Source organism: Lepidothrix coronata, unplaced genomic scaffold, assembly GCF_001604755.1.
Source record: "Lepidothrix coronata isolate B3197 unplaced genomic scaffold, Lepidothrix_coronata-1.0 Scaffold103, whole genome shotgun sequence".
Lineage (NCBI taxonomy): Eukaryota > Metazoa > Chordata > Aves > Passeriformes > Pipridae > Lepidothrix > Lepidothrix coronata.
Window position 1 is genome coordinate 404427 of NW_016690283.1, and position 16480 is coordinate 420906.

General features: G+C 38.4%; 1 protein-coding gene across 1 annotated transcript in view; it reads right to left on the reverse strand.

Moving 5' to 3' along the window:
- The window catches only part of CNTNAP5 (contactin associated protein like 5), a 288828-nt gene that overhangs the window by 198830 nt on the left and 73518 nt on the right, over window positions 1-16480 (reverse strand). The window contains exon 3 of the mRNA XM_017823576.1: window positions 8331-8524. Coding sequence (XP_017679065.1) covers window positions 8331-8524 — 194 coding nt within the window. The remainder of the gene's footprint in view (window positions 1-8330; window positions 8525-16480) is intronic.

Here is a 16480-nt window from a genome sequence, read left to right on the forward strand (position 1 = left end):
AAGGAAGTCTGCAAAGATTGTATTTCCAACACTGTAAAGATGATGTCACTACGGAATTTCTGGGTTAACACAAGAGCAAGAAAATATTACTTATCAGAAAATTCTAATTATGTGACTGCACTTATTTTTTTCTTTTGTTTTTGTTTGTTTGTGGTTTTTGCCTTTTTTTTGTTTGTTTGGGTTTTTTTTTTGGTTGGTTGGTTGGGGTTTTTTTAACATATAACAAAGTTTCATTCAGCTTACACTTCAGTTAGGAAATAAAAAACAAAAAAGGAATTGGTAGCTGTGTTCATTCAAGGAAGGATTGTGTGGTAGATTTTTAGCCAGTACATTTCTTTATCCTTATGATTCTGGGATCCCACATAACCCACACTTGCACAACATGGGACTTTTGACAAATAGCTTAATAAAATTAAAGTTTTAATAAATTAGGGTCCTCTCTGTAAATCATCCAGATCTATCTGATTTTCCATTTCCCCATTTCTGCATTGCCACTACACAGAGATCCAATCTTAATGTTGAAGTTTCTGTGAAAACAATGCTTTTTCAAGGAAGCACCTCAGAAACAGTTCGTAGGGGCATCTGCAGCTAATGGTAGGAAACATCGAGTATATTAACCCAAAGGGGAATACAAATCTGCTAATCAAGGAAACAAAAAGAGGATGAGCAGAAATAAAAGGTCCTTGGTTTCTGCTGATACTGACTGAAGATGCAATGACACAGGTCTATTGCCATCTTAGATACTGAAGCTCTGGTCATTGACTGTAGCTTTCTATCTCTTCGTCTGTCTCTCTTCTCATCTCCATTTCAAGTATCGTGGTGATTCTGTCCTTTCTCCTCCTTCCAAGGTGCTCACCAGTTTACAAGTACTTATCCTGGTGTCTGTAAAACATCACACCCTTCTGCCAGTTTTGAGGGGTTTACAATGCTTGCCTCTCCTCCATTTTCACTAGCCACAAGCAACAGGTTTCTATTTGTCTGTTCATGAGCTTGTCACTAGGGGAAAAATCAAACGTTTAGAAAGGGCTCAGGGCAAAATCAGTACAATCTGAAGACCTGAACACTCTGAGTCAAGCCATCTTATTTATTTAGATTAATCTAATCTAATAGTGAATTAGTAGAAGTGACACACTTTTTAGCAGCAGGAAAATCTGTCTTATTTTACAGTAAACAACAGTACGAATACTCTTGTTAGGCTGTTTCCCACAAAAGAACTGGCTTTTCAGACAGCTAAAGCCACTCAGTTGTTCCAAAATATACCAAACAACTGGAAAGAAACCTACTGAGCCCTGGAAGCATATGGATTAAATAACTATTTGTTCCATATTTATTCAGAATTTGTAAGGGCACCTATTTGTAACTTCACACACCATAAAACACAATTTGCAAACAAAAATGATGAAAATTGGTCTACTGATATAAAAGACCTGCTGGCTAAAATCCACTGTCTGAGAGGAGATGTCCATTATTTTCCACACTAGTCATCTAAGAGTGCCCATCACTAATATTTACTTTCTTAGTAGATGCCTGGAAGGGAAACCAACAACTTTCTGGTTGTGGCAGATAAAACTGCTGGAGATCATTGGAAGACATGTATGTTTTAGGGCCAGATGTCACCAACCAGAATCATGCCAAGCACTCTTTCCACTCCAATCCGTTACAGACAACACTACGGAGTCACACCCTATATACCCTGGCACGAAGCAGTGGAGATACAAGACAACACAGAAAATCTGGGATATCAGAATGAGAAATCAAGGAACATTTCTCAGCCTTCCTGTGCTAAATTATTACAGAGAAGATGCATTTCAGGCAATTTGCAAAGGTGTAGGATTAGGAGGTCAGTAGCAACAGCACAAACTGTCAATAACCATGGGTTTTGTATTTTTTTCTGGGTCAGGGTGAACTGTTGCCAAACACCAAGCACAGAGAATTGCTGAAGGCATTACTGATGGATATCATGTTAATATCAGAATTAAATTCTCTAGACTCCACCTTAATATCTCTTCACAGTTAACCAACTATAAAAGTACAGTGTAAGGTCATGGAATTCATATAAAATTCAGTTAGCTTAAGGCTAACTTCAGTATCTCAACAGTAAAGGGTAATTTGCTATCTAAGTATATCCATTTTATTCAGGCATAAATCCATACAGAGTGCACTTAACAAAAACAGATAAACTGACACTTTGAATTATCCTCCCAACAGAAGCATTGCCCTGCTGATATCAAGAAAGACAGAGTTCCTGAGAATATACTCAGAAGGCCACATTTACAGCCAGCTCAGTAAGCTAAACCAGAATCAGAAGCAAATTAATAATATCCAAACAGCATCTCAGAAACCAGGCAGTTTTAAATCAGAACAGTCCTAAATACAACAAATGGATAGTGGTTACCTCTTCAAAACTTGTAATAACATAGTTCTGCCCCAGGAAAAACAATGAAAAAGTTCTGGAAAACCTTGCTCGCTCCATTCCTATTTCAAAGTAGCAATTGCCTTCTTTTTCTTCTTTTCTTCTTAGAGCAAAAGTAATGGAAAAGAAAATAATCCATAGACACTTACCATTTAACACCTATTTGGCTGGCAATAATTACTGTGCATAAAGGAGAGTAAATATATCTTAATACTAGTACAGCAGGAAGCATTATAATAAGACAAGCAGAAACTCATTCTCTAATCCAAGCAAACAGTGTAGGACTTCTCATTGATACATGCAGAACTTTTCCTTGCTTGAAGGGCATTAGGACTAGGAGCTAAAAGATGCTTTAGAATAAATTAGCACAACTATAAATCTGACAAGAAGATTAATATTCTAACTATGTTCACAATAATTAACTCACCAAAACAGTCCCAGAGTCATTATCCAGCTAGGGTAGAAATGGGAAAGTTTACAGCACCCCTGTAGATTTATAAGCCAATTAAGAGTGACCCTCCTCTAGATTTCATTAGAAAAGCCTCTGGTTCAGCAAAAGCTCACACATACAAGTAAAAAGTTTCCTGATGAAAGGGGATGCAAAGGATCTTTATCACCTCTATTAAATACTTCTGCTGCTCCCCTGAGAATTACATATTGCTATGGCATCCTCAGCTTCCTGTCAACTCTCCAGCCCTCGCACAGCATCCTCACACCTGCAAGAAGCAGGACTGCCACTGTGGCACTTCTCCATGGGGTAAGCTCTGCTTTATACCTTGCATGACCAAGATGTCATGGTCCAACATTAGAGAAACACTTCTAATATTCTGATATAGCTTTGGGTTTAGGGCTCACAGCCTCCCTTCTACCCAGAGCCATCTTCTGCCTTCCATGTGCAGTGGATGGCAGATTTGTAAGAAGTTTCACCAACCAACAGCCAGCAGCCAGCCACTGCTTGTGCATGTCTTTGGACACAGTATGAACTATCCATGCTATCTATGCCATTTTAGCCCTTCATTGCCTTTCTGCATAGATTCATTGTTCTAATATAAAAGCCTTCTCTGCCACCGTCAGATCAGTCTCCCTTTATCTCCAATTCCACAACTTCTCCTTCTCCTTTCAAAGCTTTGTGTAAATAACAACTGTTTTCTCCTTTTGTTGCATACATCTATGCTTGTTTCATCCCCTCTCCTTTGTGCCTTCCTGCATAATTGCATTTTTCAGCTTTGTAGAGTATTTTTCAATACAGATAGCATAAAAATTGCTATCTAAAATGAAATAGCATTGTATCACAGTCTACACTTCTTTCTCAGTAAAATAGACAATTTGGACTGACTCAAGCTGCGATGTGTATGCAGGTAAAGAAAATTCTGAATTATTCAACACTTAAAAACACTGAAAAATCATTTACTTGTTACAAGCCATAAGATTTATGTTTTATGTCTCCCAATCAATAGCTAGTGTGTCCACACATAGCTGATTTATCCATATTGAAAATATAATTATAAGTCTAGTTTGCTCTGAACCACGGAGTCCTTTTGTAACAAGATTATTTAAATACAAATGGGGTTGGAAAATTGGTTTTAAATGGCTAATCTGTCTTGTCTTCAACTCCAGCTGCAGAATTTACTAACATCATAAACACAGGCTGAGTGAAAACTTAAGAGGTTTTCTGATTCTCCTCGCGATCTGTCTATGCAGCACTCATTAATGGTGAAGCTGATGGGAGCTGTATGCATGCCATGAGAGGAGGATAATAAGCCTTGTAATCTCTATAAAGAGAAAGGGATTTTTACTAGCGATATGTCATATATGCTGGAGTGCAAGCGTCTGTCTCATCAGCAGCCCAGTAAAGAATTTATGCACCCCAGTCTCAGATGCACTGAAGGACACCTTTGACATGTGGGTGGACAAAACCTATACCCATGTGACTGGAAGCTACTCAGAAGCATTACTTGCAATATGGAGCCTCAGACACGTGTGAAGACGTGATTTGGAAAAATTTCATTTGGGCAGACGTCCTTGAGGATTATGAAAGGCACTGCTGCCTTCCTGCTGTCTCCACCAAGTGTGGCCAATGGTCCATGACATGTAGTGGGGAAAGGTTGGGCCAGTGCATCCTCCTTCAAGAGACACTGCAGTTCTCCCAACTGGGAATACGCCGTGACTTTCTCTCTGGGTCATACAAATGGAGTGGAAGAAAAGTACAGATCAAATCTGACTTGGGTTGAGCAGAGATTAAGGATTTCTGTGAGTTTTAATTTAACAGACATAGTGGAAAAGACATTTCAAGACCCTGTTTTCCTTTACTGGTAATGCCAACAAATTAAAACAAAGTGAAACCTCAAATTTCTACTTGAAATCCAGGTAGTTCCTACACCCTTCGTTTCAGCAACTCAGTATATTGTTACTCTGTCAAGTCTTTCTCCACATAGCTATATTGCTTTCAAAAAACAGACAAAATCATCAGGCTATCTTATACTGATACATAATCTCCTCTTTCAACAGCTACAAGTGAATGACAAATGGTCACCAATGAGCAATTGGTGTGAGACATTCACTAGTATCTATATAGCAAAGCACAGTTTCCAGTTAGCTTTACTAAAGTAGAAGATATACAGCGAACCTGACAGGCCCAGTGCACATTGATACTTTATACTGACAGAACAGATGTCATATAATGATTTCCACGTAGTAATGATTTAGATTTCACAGCCCCATCTGAGCTATGAGTCAGTGTTGACCACCACTTAAGTTAGGAACAGCACAGATTTTTGCAACAAAAAAGGCAGTAAAGTAGGTAAACTTCTAGCCTGTTTAGTTATACACAAAAAATTTAAAAAGGAAAGTTTGAAAAGTTCAAAGTCCTGAGGGACATAGAGAGTACAAAAATCCTGTCGTAAGGAAAGACAAAAAGGTTTCAAAATTAAAGCCTGCAGGGAGGATGTGTTTCCCACCTGAGATTTCTGAAGTGGTAAATTTTCCACAATAACCTAGATTTTAACCCGTCCGCTCCCTGTAGCTGTAAGGTAACCTGGTAATTTGCCACCTTGCCCAGACATAAGAAACTACTAACTTAAATCCTGCTTTGACAGACCACCCCGTCCACCCAAAAAGCAGAAAGGGATTAATGTGCTAGGTTTAGCTGTTAATTTTGTTCAGAGTAGCTGATATAGGACTGTGTTTTGGGGTTTTGCGGGAAACAGACTTGGTAATTTGGGGATGTTTTCATTATTGCTAAGCAAAAAAATCACTGAACTAAAAACAGCAAAGATACAGATTCCTAAGTCTGAAACTACCAAACTTGTGATAGATTGGTACAGTGTACACTGTCGCTGATTGTGACAGTAGAGGCTACCCTGGGGTGCTGCTTTCCTAACCCTGTGAAATGGTCCACTCTACTGCCTTGCCTTAAGTGAAGGGCAATGGTTCTTTCCTAGAGGTGTGCAATGCAGAACTTCCCTTACACCTATTCAACAGCCAGATGTTTAGGACAAGCACCATGTTGCGCTTGTCCTCATTTCATCCAAGGGTTTGGAAAAACCTCTAGCATTCAGCTGGACAGCACACTTCTATGTTTCTTCTTAGTTTGAAAAAAACATACAGAAAGGATAACTGCCAATAAAACAGAAACACTGCAAAATTTCAGATTATAATTCTATACATGCTTCTGAAAGTCTCTTTGGCTTCCTTCATTGTGCTCTGAATGGCTCTCTAGATCTAATTTAATTCAGTGAAGCAAATCCAAAAGTGTCAGGGAAAAGAAAAAAGCAAATCAACTTTCTCTTTAGTTAGAATAAAAATTGAACAGAAGGAATTCTTGATCTTCATTAATTCCATGGGCAGGCATACAAGCTCCTAAGTGTTAATGAGACTTGCCAGTTTAGGTGGACTGAAGTGTCTAATGAAAAGTTAAATGAGCCCACTTTGGATTTTCATTATCAGATATTTCCACCAGTGAAGTCTGGCAATGCATCCTAACAAACCCTTCAAGACCCCTGGGAACATGGAGCAAATGGTTCATCTGGACTGGAATTAAGTTACTGGCTTGCGTGGTCAGAGTGACTCCTAGAAACTAATGTGAGGGGAAAATTATCCAAATCCTTTCTTAGAGCTACCTTTTCCACATATAAATTCTATTCCATTTTTCCCCATTTATATAGAAAATTAACCCCTGTAGCCTATGGTGTTTTCCATTAGAAATATGTACAAAAATTACCTCTCCAGAGAGCAAGCTTCTAGATCTGCTGAAGCTTTAGAACTCATGTCAGGATCTGCCTTGAATCAACTTCATGGCTGATCACTCTAGTAAAACAAAAGAGTTCAAGATGTTCCTAAATGCTAATTTACCATTAAATGCCTGCTAGGCTTGTTCTTACTCTCATGTGCAATATTAGGTGTCAGATCAGAAACTCATAAATTGGATCCTTAGGACATGAAGATTCACTATAGTAAATTCTATATGTTGTCTTTTCAAGTTTCTCTTTAAGAAGAAAAAAATTACAAAAGAAAATAAAAGTACAAGGGCTTCCAGAAAGGACTGAAAATTTTGACATGTAATAAAAAATTAATTTGTTTTAATATGAAATTTTAACAAGCCACATAGTATTTTCAGGCAAAGAAGCACTTAACTGACACCAAATCTGTAAAAATATCTCAGTTATGGATTTCTGATTCCCAAGGGTGGAAGTAAAGAGACAGATTAAATGATTACTATGTTCAGTCCAAAATTAAATTCCACTTGTTTAAAATATATTAAAAAAGTATAAGTATCTGGAGCAAAGACAGCCTAACAAAACATTTTAAGTGATAGGCGAAGCACTTGACAACTTTATGACTATCTTAGGGCCAAAGTTGCCTTTCTAAAGGAAGAAGGATTTCCACAATCCCTAAATCAAACCATGATAAACCAAGGACAGTGACAATACAATGGATTTTAAAACCTCAGAAGTTATTCTCCCTGTGCATGCATCCCCATTGCCTGCAACATGCTCAGGGAAAAATTAAGCAGCCCTTCTCTTGTCTTCCTACTGCACCGCAGCTCTCATCATTCGCAGTCACTTCATTCTGGAAGCAAAATCTGCTTTTGTGACATAGCATTTAACCAAAGTGTAGATCAAAGGAAAAACATAAGTCTACTTGGTCACTCTTCACATACTCCCTTTTATTTTCATGAAGAATCTGTTTCTTTTACCACCACATACTGCCATGCCATCAGGGCTGTTAATCTCAGAACCACAGAACATAGCACAGAAAGGATGCTACCATTTTTTACCGACTCACTAACAATTGCCATGTTCCGTACAAATGGAAGGCTTGTAAACTTTTCCATCCACACCTGTGGAGGCACTGCTACCCCATGCACTCCTGCTGACAGCATCTGGTATGGCTACACACTGAACTCGTGACACAGCAAGCATCAAGTCTGCATTAAAATACTAGGTAAAGCCCTGAGCACTTTTAGTGTATATGCTAAATCATCCCTCGACTCGTCCAGCTGAGGAGCAATTTACCACCCATATCCCCCAGCATGAGCTCTGTTGTTCTGGCCAAACATGTATAAGACAGAGAATTAATTTCCATATTTCCTGGAGAAAGCACACAGGTGATTAGCCCCATTTACCCTGTTGTGCCTGAATCAAAGCCAACCAGGCACAGAAGCATGTAGGTCATTTTGAGTGCCCTGAGCATCCTCATAGTCTGAAAAACAATGTAGTCCTGAGGGCCTAAACTTGTATTACACAGTCAGTCAGTGACATAACCCATTTACATCAAAACACTCTGTGGAGTCACTCGGGTCGGCTCTCTCACTACTGCAGCACTCCACTGATGTGAATCTGAAGCTGTTTCTCCACATGCCAAGACGAGCCTGAACCAGAAAGGTCACGGGCCAAAGGCATTCACAATTCAGACCTACCCAGATGATGTCATCTTGTCTGTACTGTTTCCAGTTGCGTCCGGTGTCGCTGAACATCAGCGTGTAACTGGTTACCCAGTCTGAGCTCCCGTACCGGCCCTGCGTAGCGACCGTGACAATCTCCACTCTGTCCCCAAGATCAACCTGCAGCCACTGCTGCTCATTTGACTCCAGAGGGGACCAGCCACCAGCTCCTGGAAGAGATTAGATGAAAAGAAGTTAGATGACAATGACAGCACAAGGAATTATGTAGAACCACGTAATTATTTCAACTCATCACAGAGGACTCTAATTCTTGAACATGCGACTGTTTGTTCATATTTTTGTATTAGGAAATATGCTACATGAGATGTGCTTCCTTCAGGTTTTCTCCTTTAACCTATATTTTATAAGGAATTTCAAATTTCTAATAAATTTTAAGGAAATTTATTCTTTTGCAGCTGGACAAACATCAGTGAGGTTGGCACATCCTCTGTCACAAAAAAAAAAAAATCATATCTATTCCCTCGTTGCAATTTTGGGAATGCAGACTTGTAACTTCCAGTTTGCTTTGGCATTTTTTTGCTATGTTTTGAAAGAAATGCAAAAATGTTAGTTATCTTTATTTGAGCCCTACTAAGTATTTGAAAGAATGGTTTTACTACAGCTTGTAAATGCATTTCAGATAATTTGTTATAAAGCTAGAGACCATTTGATTCAACAACTAAAAGTGCCTTCACACTGGAAAGTGGCCTCTCTTACCTGAACTTGTAATTCATGTTTGTCCTTTAAAAGTAAAGATATGTGCCATTGCTTCAATTCTTTTAGAGGTTAAACAGGCCTGCAGTAACACCAAGCCAATGAAACAGAACTGCAACCACTGCTTGTGTTTTACCACTTTGTTCACTATGAGGGCTTATGGTTAAAAGGCAAATAATTCCAGACTGGAATATATTATTTTATGTTCTCTTGCTTTCTTTTACACCCTTAAATTATAGGCTATGTTTATTTTCCTTCAGCTTGTTTCTACTTACAGACATTTATTCTCCGTATACGCCCAGCACTCACTTCAGGCTTACAAATAAGCGAACAGTGCAGCTGTGAAGAACATAGAAGCCATCAACAAAGGTTCCAAGGCAGCAAATGCCGAAGCTGCCTCTGCAACCCATCTTCTTTTTGTTTTGTCATTATTAATGAAGTTTAAAAAAGCACTTATGTGTGACTACAGTGAACACGATCACATTGAGAAAGAAAGGGGGAAATACAGAGTTGATAGTAAAGGACTAACAATTCCTCATATAAACTACAGGAATGATTGCAAATAAGCATTCCAAACAAAATGCATCTCTAAACTTTGGTTATAAATACCTGGATTTATCTTAATATTTTAATCTTATTAACTGATATGTCTCAAAGTTGCTCCTTGAAGAGTTCATTGAAGTGAACAGAGTTGAAATATTAATAAATGTGGTTTACAATAAAGAGCACAATTTCAATAACTTTGCACTTTAAAAAATGTCTTTGTTCTCCTAGAATGCATTGTACTACTCACAACTGAAATTTCTTTGTCTAAGAATAAATGTTAGAATTTTCATTATTTACAATACATTAATATAGGATTTATCCTAATTCCTGAAACAGAAGCATATCTATTCCACAGCTCAAACTGAGTATCGTGCCTGCTCCCCCGGATGACTCAGTCTTCATTCCTCTACAAGAACTCTCCAGGGAAAATAGTTTGCAACCAAACCAATGCATACTGTTTGTTAGTGCTATGATTTATCTTACCCTTTTCAATCACAATAGAAGTTGTCATCATTGTGATTATTTTACCTGCCTTAAATAGAATATGCTGTCCCATGAGCATGCCATGAAAGACCTAATGAGAATATTAGGAACTTCATCACTCAATATTTCTCTGCCTACTTCATAGTTCTTTTAACACTAAACCTAGATATAGCTTATATAAGACTATAATACTTCCTAATGTTTCTTCTCCAACCACCTTTTTTCTTTTTTTTTTTTTAAAGTGTCATACAAAGAATACTTCTGTCTGCCTTTAAGACACAAAATTTGTAATTGTATTTGAAGGCAACAAACTGCAGATTTCTCCTACACCAAATTGTGAATAATGTACATACAATCCAAAGGCAAAATTCCTTTGGCTTGTAATATCCAATATCTGAAATAGACTCTGAAAACAATAGTTACTGCTTTTTAGTTTTATTCCAGGAACTAACCTGATATAAAAATTTGGTTCAAAAGTTGTGATAACAAAGTTGTTTCCTTCAAGGCTCCAAAGATCCTATCCTAGATGTTTTCATAAATATTGAAAGAAATCTGGGCATTTTTATCTTTCCTTTATTGTCTTTCTATAACATAAGCAGCAACATCTGGATTGAGAAAAACACTTAAAATAAATAACTTATTTGATGAGTTTCCCATTTAAAAAAAATGAAAAGCTTTGCTTTCTCTGTTCAGGTTTATACATAAATTCTTAAGCCAAGGTTATTAGCACAGGTGCTTTCCAGTAGGATATCAAATATCATAACTACTATATCAAATATCATAACTAAATATCTACTCTATGTACTTTATGCTCTGTCCCTTTTGCTGCAAGAAGTGGTGGGAATATGATATGCTTTCCACAAAAGTGTTTGGCTTTACTATGCACTGCTATTTTCCAGTTTGAGCACAGCGCCTCTGGCTTATAATTTCGAAGTCAAACAAATGATACACATTGAATGGAAATTTGGGAGATCTGTGGTGAGCTTGAGCTCTAAAATCACAGATTACATGGTTTCCCTGAACTGCATATCTTTTTATATGAGCAGATTTGTCTGCTGGAAATGTCACTCTTTAGATGTAAGCACTGCACGACACAGCACTGACACCTGCTTGTAGCATCACCTCTTCAGAGCTGGTCTTGCAAGAGAGGTATCAGTTACAGACCATGCCTTTACAGAGTAGCTGCTTCATATATCTTTTCCAATGGAGAAAAAAGCCCACTGTATTTTCCTCTCCCAAGCCTTCCATCATTACCATTTTCACAGATGGACAGTAATTCTACTGTTGTAAGAATGGCAGCTAAAATCCCTGCAACAGCAGAGCTGCATTGGCTGCATGACTGAGGGCAGAACTAAAGCTTTTCCCACTGGGCCTCTCTCACTTCTGCTAATAAAGCAAACATGTAGCTTCTGCTTGCTTTTGTGGTTATCCCAAATCCTCACCAAATACAGCTGTGAGTGCAAAAAATCAATAACTATATTTTCGTCCATATTTGCTCTGTTACACAGAGAAGGTGGCACAAAGGATACTGGATACTGCCACAATCTGTGTCTCCACATTTCTTTTATGCACATCATTCCTTATAGTGTTTAAATACCCCATCCCATACTTTTTCCGATAAGTAGCAAAAAAGCACATCCAAAGCATAGCAACTATTTGCAGCCATTTGCTCCTCAACCCACTAGTGAAGCTTGTCCTGGGGATCGTTTGCAAGTGCAGACCCAAGACAAAGGACAAGAAAACTCTAACATGCAAAAACATGGGTTATTGGAGACACTATTTACAGGACATCAACCCCTTTGAACAGACACAAACATAGCCCTGATATCCTTTTCCTGCAGTTGGGCACAAGGAAATTGAAGAGAACCATACAACTTTTAGTAAGTGTGGCATAAACACAAACCAGACAAAATTTGGCTTTAATTATGCCCACTAGATCTAAACATTTGTTTTAGGTAATCTGGAAAGTACTAATATATGAAGATGTCACACTGCCTCTCACATGAAAACAAGAGAGACAGGATACTCGATAAAGTCCACGTTTGACATTTTACAAAATGTCTGAGGGACATAAAATTTCTCCTTCTGCCCATCAGATTCCCACCTGCATTGACAAGATTCTGCACATTGTGCTACACCATCATTCCTCATAGTTCACACATTTCACATTTTCTATGGATCATTTCAAAGGAGACATTCAACATGGTATGGAGAAAATGTCCCAGTGAAGAAACAGTACCACAGGAATCTGATATATTGCTCATATTCTCCATGGCAACAAACCAAAATGCTGGAAATATGACAAAAGCAAAGATCTGATGGTTTCTCAGTTGGAGACCCACATGATTCCAAGAAATATGATCAAATACTTTTCCTTCTTTTTCAGGCTATTTGTACATTTTGTCATAGTTGTTTCAAAAATTGCATTTAAGCCCAGTGTTACACAGTCAGTGCTTCTTGCTGTTCCCCAGGGCTGCTCAGGATGCCCATGCTTATTTGTAGTTCATTAATACAAAGCAAAAGGAATTATTATTTCCACCCTACAGTGCCTTGCAAACAGCTCAACCGGCTTTAAATTGCACTAAAACTCCTGAATTTCCTGCTGTAACTAAGTGCTTCCCTGCTGCAGAATTTTACTTTAATGCCCAGATCAAACACTTCCTGGCCACAAAACAAATTCTTTTTGACATTATATATGTTTTATATTCTCATACATAATTGCTTATACTGACTATTCAGGCTAAGAGCTAATAAGAACTTAAAAATCTTAGGTGATACAGTGCTATTATAGCAATTTTCTTATTATTCTTTATTATTTATTTACTGTAAGCAAAAAAGCTGATAAATCCCTCTCATGGATAAATAATATATTTCATAACTTAGAATCACATTTATCAGAATTATATTAGCTGCTTTACTATTACAAGTACAGATTTATCAGCGTTTTAATTGAGCACTTTCAGTTGTTCACACTAAGCTTTACTCATGGGTAGTTTGTTGTAGGAGGCGTGTCCAAGGCACGGGGGACATGCGGGGCAGAGAAGCCCAAAAGAGCATGTGTCTAAATGGATAACCCTATTGGTTAGAAGGTCACATGATATCAGGGTATAAAGGGAAGCACCAAATTTGAAATAAACCTCTTTGTTCACCACCTCACAAGGAGCGTGCTTCCTTCTTTACCATGTAAAGTACCTGTCACGCTATAGTTTCTATGTTTATTTTTTCAAACAGCACATTCCACTACCACAGGCCTTTTTTAAACAACAGCCTTTTAGTTACTGTTATCTTTTACTGAATTAACTTGATGAATTAGAACTTTGTATTGATAAAGGTCTGGGTTGAGTTTTATAAATTCATCTTCACTTGTTGCATTCATATTTACATTAACAAACAAATTGATCTGTTTTTCTACCTGGAGGCACTGTTCCTTGCAGCACCGTCTTATCAATTAAACCAACTCATCAAAACACTCCAACACTATCAGAAAGCCATAGCCCAGTCCCTGTTAGTGATTATTTCTTGTAAAGGTATCTACTGTTTGCATTCAAGTGACAGTCAAAGAAAGTTTCTTCAGCCACCATCTAGTACTGCTTTCTGCTCCAACTCAAGATGAAAAACTATGGTGTTTCTAGCACAAGTGACCTAGTTTTCTTCAAGTAGCTGATATGGGGCTTTTCCTTGGGATCATGCTGGAAACAGTGTTGATTATACAGAGATATTGTTGTTATTGCTGAGTTTTATTTTGTTACCACTGTGCTTACACTTAGGCCAAGGCCTTTTCTGCTCCTCACCCCAACCCACCAGTGAGGATGCTGGGGCAGGCAGAAGCAGTTGTGAGGGGACACACCTGGGATATCTGACCCCAGCTGACCACAGGAATATCCCTTCCCATGTGGCATCATATATTTCCCATATAAAGTTCGGGGGGAAAGGAGGGAATGTTCTGAGTGATGGTGTTTGTCTTCCCAAGTCACCATTACATGTGATGGAGCCTGTCTGTCCTGGAAATGACTGAACACCTGCCTGCCCATGGGAAGTGGTAAATGAATTCCTTGCTTTGTTTTGATTGCACATAAGGCTTTTGCTTTACTTTTTAAAATGTCTTTGTCTCAATGCACAACTTTTATAACTTTTACTCTTCTGATTCTTTTCCCCATCCCACCAGGGGGGAGTGAGTGAGTGGCTGTGTGGAGCTGAGTTTCTGGGGTTGAGCCATGACACGTGCCCCACGTGGGTCTCAAAGGGTTTGAGATAATTACAGATTTGATTGGAATGTGCTAGATGGAATTTATAGCTGTTACTGCTGTTTAGCTATTAATCAGCAGGCTTCTGTGTTTGCCATGGGGCTTGCTTCCCTTACTGCTTATTAGAGTCTAGTGCTCATTAGTAGCTACTTTCTGCTTTCGCTGCTTGCTGTACTGCTTATCATCCAACTCTGCTGTGCCTGGGAACAGTTTGATAACAGCAATGGCCATGTGCCTGGGCTGGCAAATGGCCAGGGCATTGCTGCTGCTCCTGTGCTACTCTACTGGACAGGCTGGAACTCCAGTGTGAACTCCAGTTGAAGGGGCTGTGACCTGTAGATGAGTCCACATGGCAAAAGGACACTTTGAAAGTCTGTGACTGTGGATTAGCCCATGCCAGAGCAGGTACATCTCAAAGTGCCTGTGGCCACTGTTACCTCTGTACACAGCTGGTGCACCTCTGGAAGGGATTGAGGCCCCAGGATAAGTCCACACTAGAGAAAATACACCTTGAAGCATCTACGGCTGTGCATAAGGTCACGTTGAAGTATGTCAAAGAACATGGCCATGGCCAAGCCCCTGACAGAGAGACTGCAGCCATGGGTAAGGCAGGAGCAAGTTTACTTCTGAAAGGACTGTGGGTAAGCCCCTGCTGGAGTGAGTGGCTATGTGGGGTTACATTGTTGTTGGGGGTTAAGCCACAGTAAGTAGCTACATGAACTCTGCTGCCACTATATCTGCCCATTCCTGCAAAAGTCCATGCAACAAAAGAATTAAGCAAGGTAGAATTTAGCTTCTAGGTCCCTGAGTTGGCTTCAGTTCCTCAGTTACCATGAAAGCCTTCAAAACATGAAATAAATGTTGCTGAAACAACTCCCTTAGGGCTTGGTTTCAATACTCTCTCTTCCTGTTCCCATGATTAGCGCTAAAGGACAACACGCAATACCAAATCTCTAAAAAACTACAATACCTTTCCCCTCACTACATGACAAAACTACTGTATGGCAGCTACATACAACCTAGTTCAATTTCTGACGTTAAATTGAAATCATTGTCATAATTTTAGATATTATTAATATCCCTTTAAAATACAGTAAAACCAAAAATAATATTGACTTTGAATCTCTTCCTTATTTCTGCAGATAAAATTAGTCTTTAGAGCCATTTGCACAATCTCATAAGCATATCTATTTACCATCCCGGCCAGCAGCTGGAGACAAAGGCAGGGAAAATTCAAACATCATGCTCAGTGTTTACAACTTTCTTCTGTTGAGCAAGATATGTCTTTTTACTTGCTGAAAAACTCTAGTTCAAGAGTATATATATGATATAATAACTCCCATCTAACACTTCTCTAATGACCTAGCAACTCCTTTTCATTACTGATAAGCATATAAGAGAGAGCACTTCACTGTCTTTCTATAGATTTATCCAATAGTGTTTGATTAAAACAGACACTTCAGAGATGTTTAAGAAGGAAAATTTTCATTTATTTTCAATTAAATTATTTTTTTCCTAGGAGTATACTTTCTAATGATTCTTAAATTTAAAATCACATGAAATATAATAATACAGGCCGTTCAACCTTTACAGGCTCTAACTTGGGAATAAAATGGGAGCCAATAACCCAAATTTGCAGTGGGATGTCAAATGATGCCCTAGATACTGCCAATTTCTCTTTTCTGGTACCAAGTTTCATCCTAATAGTTCCTCCTTGTGTGTGAACTCATTATCTGGGCCTCAAACATTGTTCATTGCAGATGTCTGCAAAGTTTTTATCATATTCACTATTTTTACAGTTGTGTCATCATTGAATTCCACTGGAACTTTATATCTAGTCACTACTATCTTTAACACCTACATTTTAGAGTAGGGCCTCTAAACTTACGACCTTCAGGCTCTTAAAATTATGGAAACTCATCAAAAGCAGAAAGATTATCTGAACTTCCTTAAGGATGTCTCTACAAGAGAAGTAGAGAGCTTTGAATTTAATAGAAGCTTTCTGTAATAAAGGAAGAAATAGCTCCTACATAGCTCACTCTCAGAAGCATAAATTAATAGCTCTATTCAATTTGTCTCTTAATGCACTGCACACATACAACATAAAAAGTAACTCTTTGCAAATGTGCTTAAAAAGAA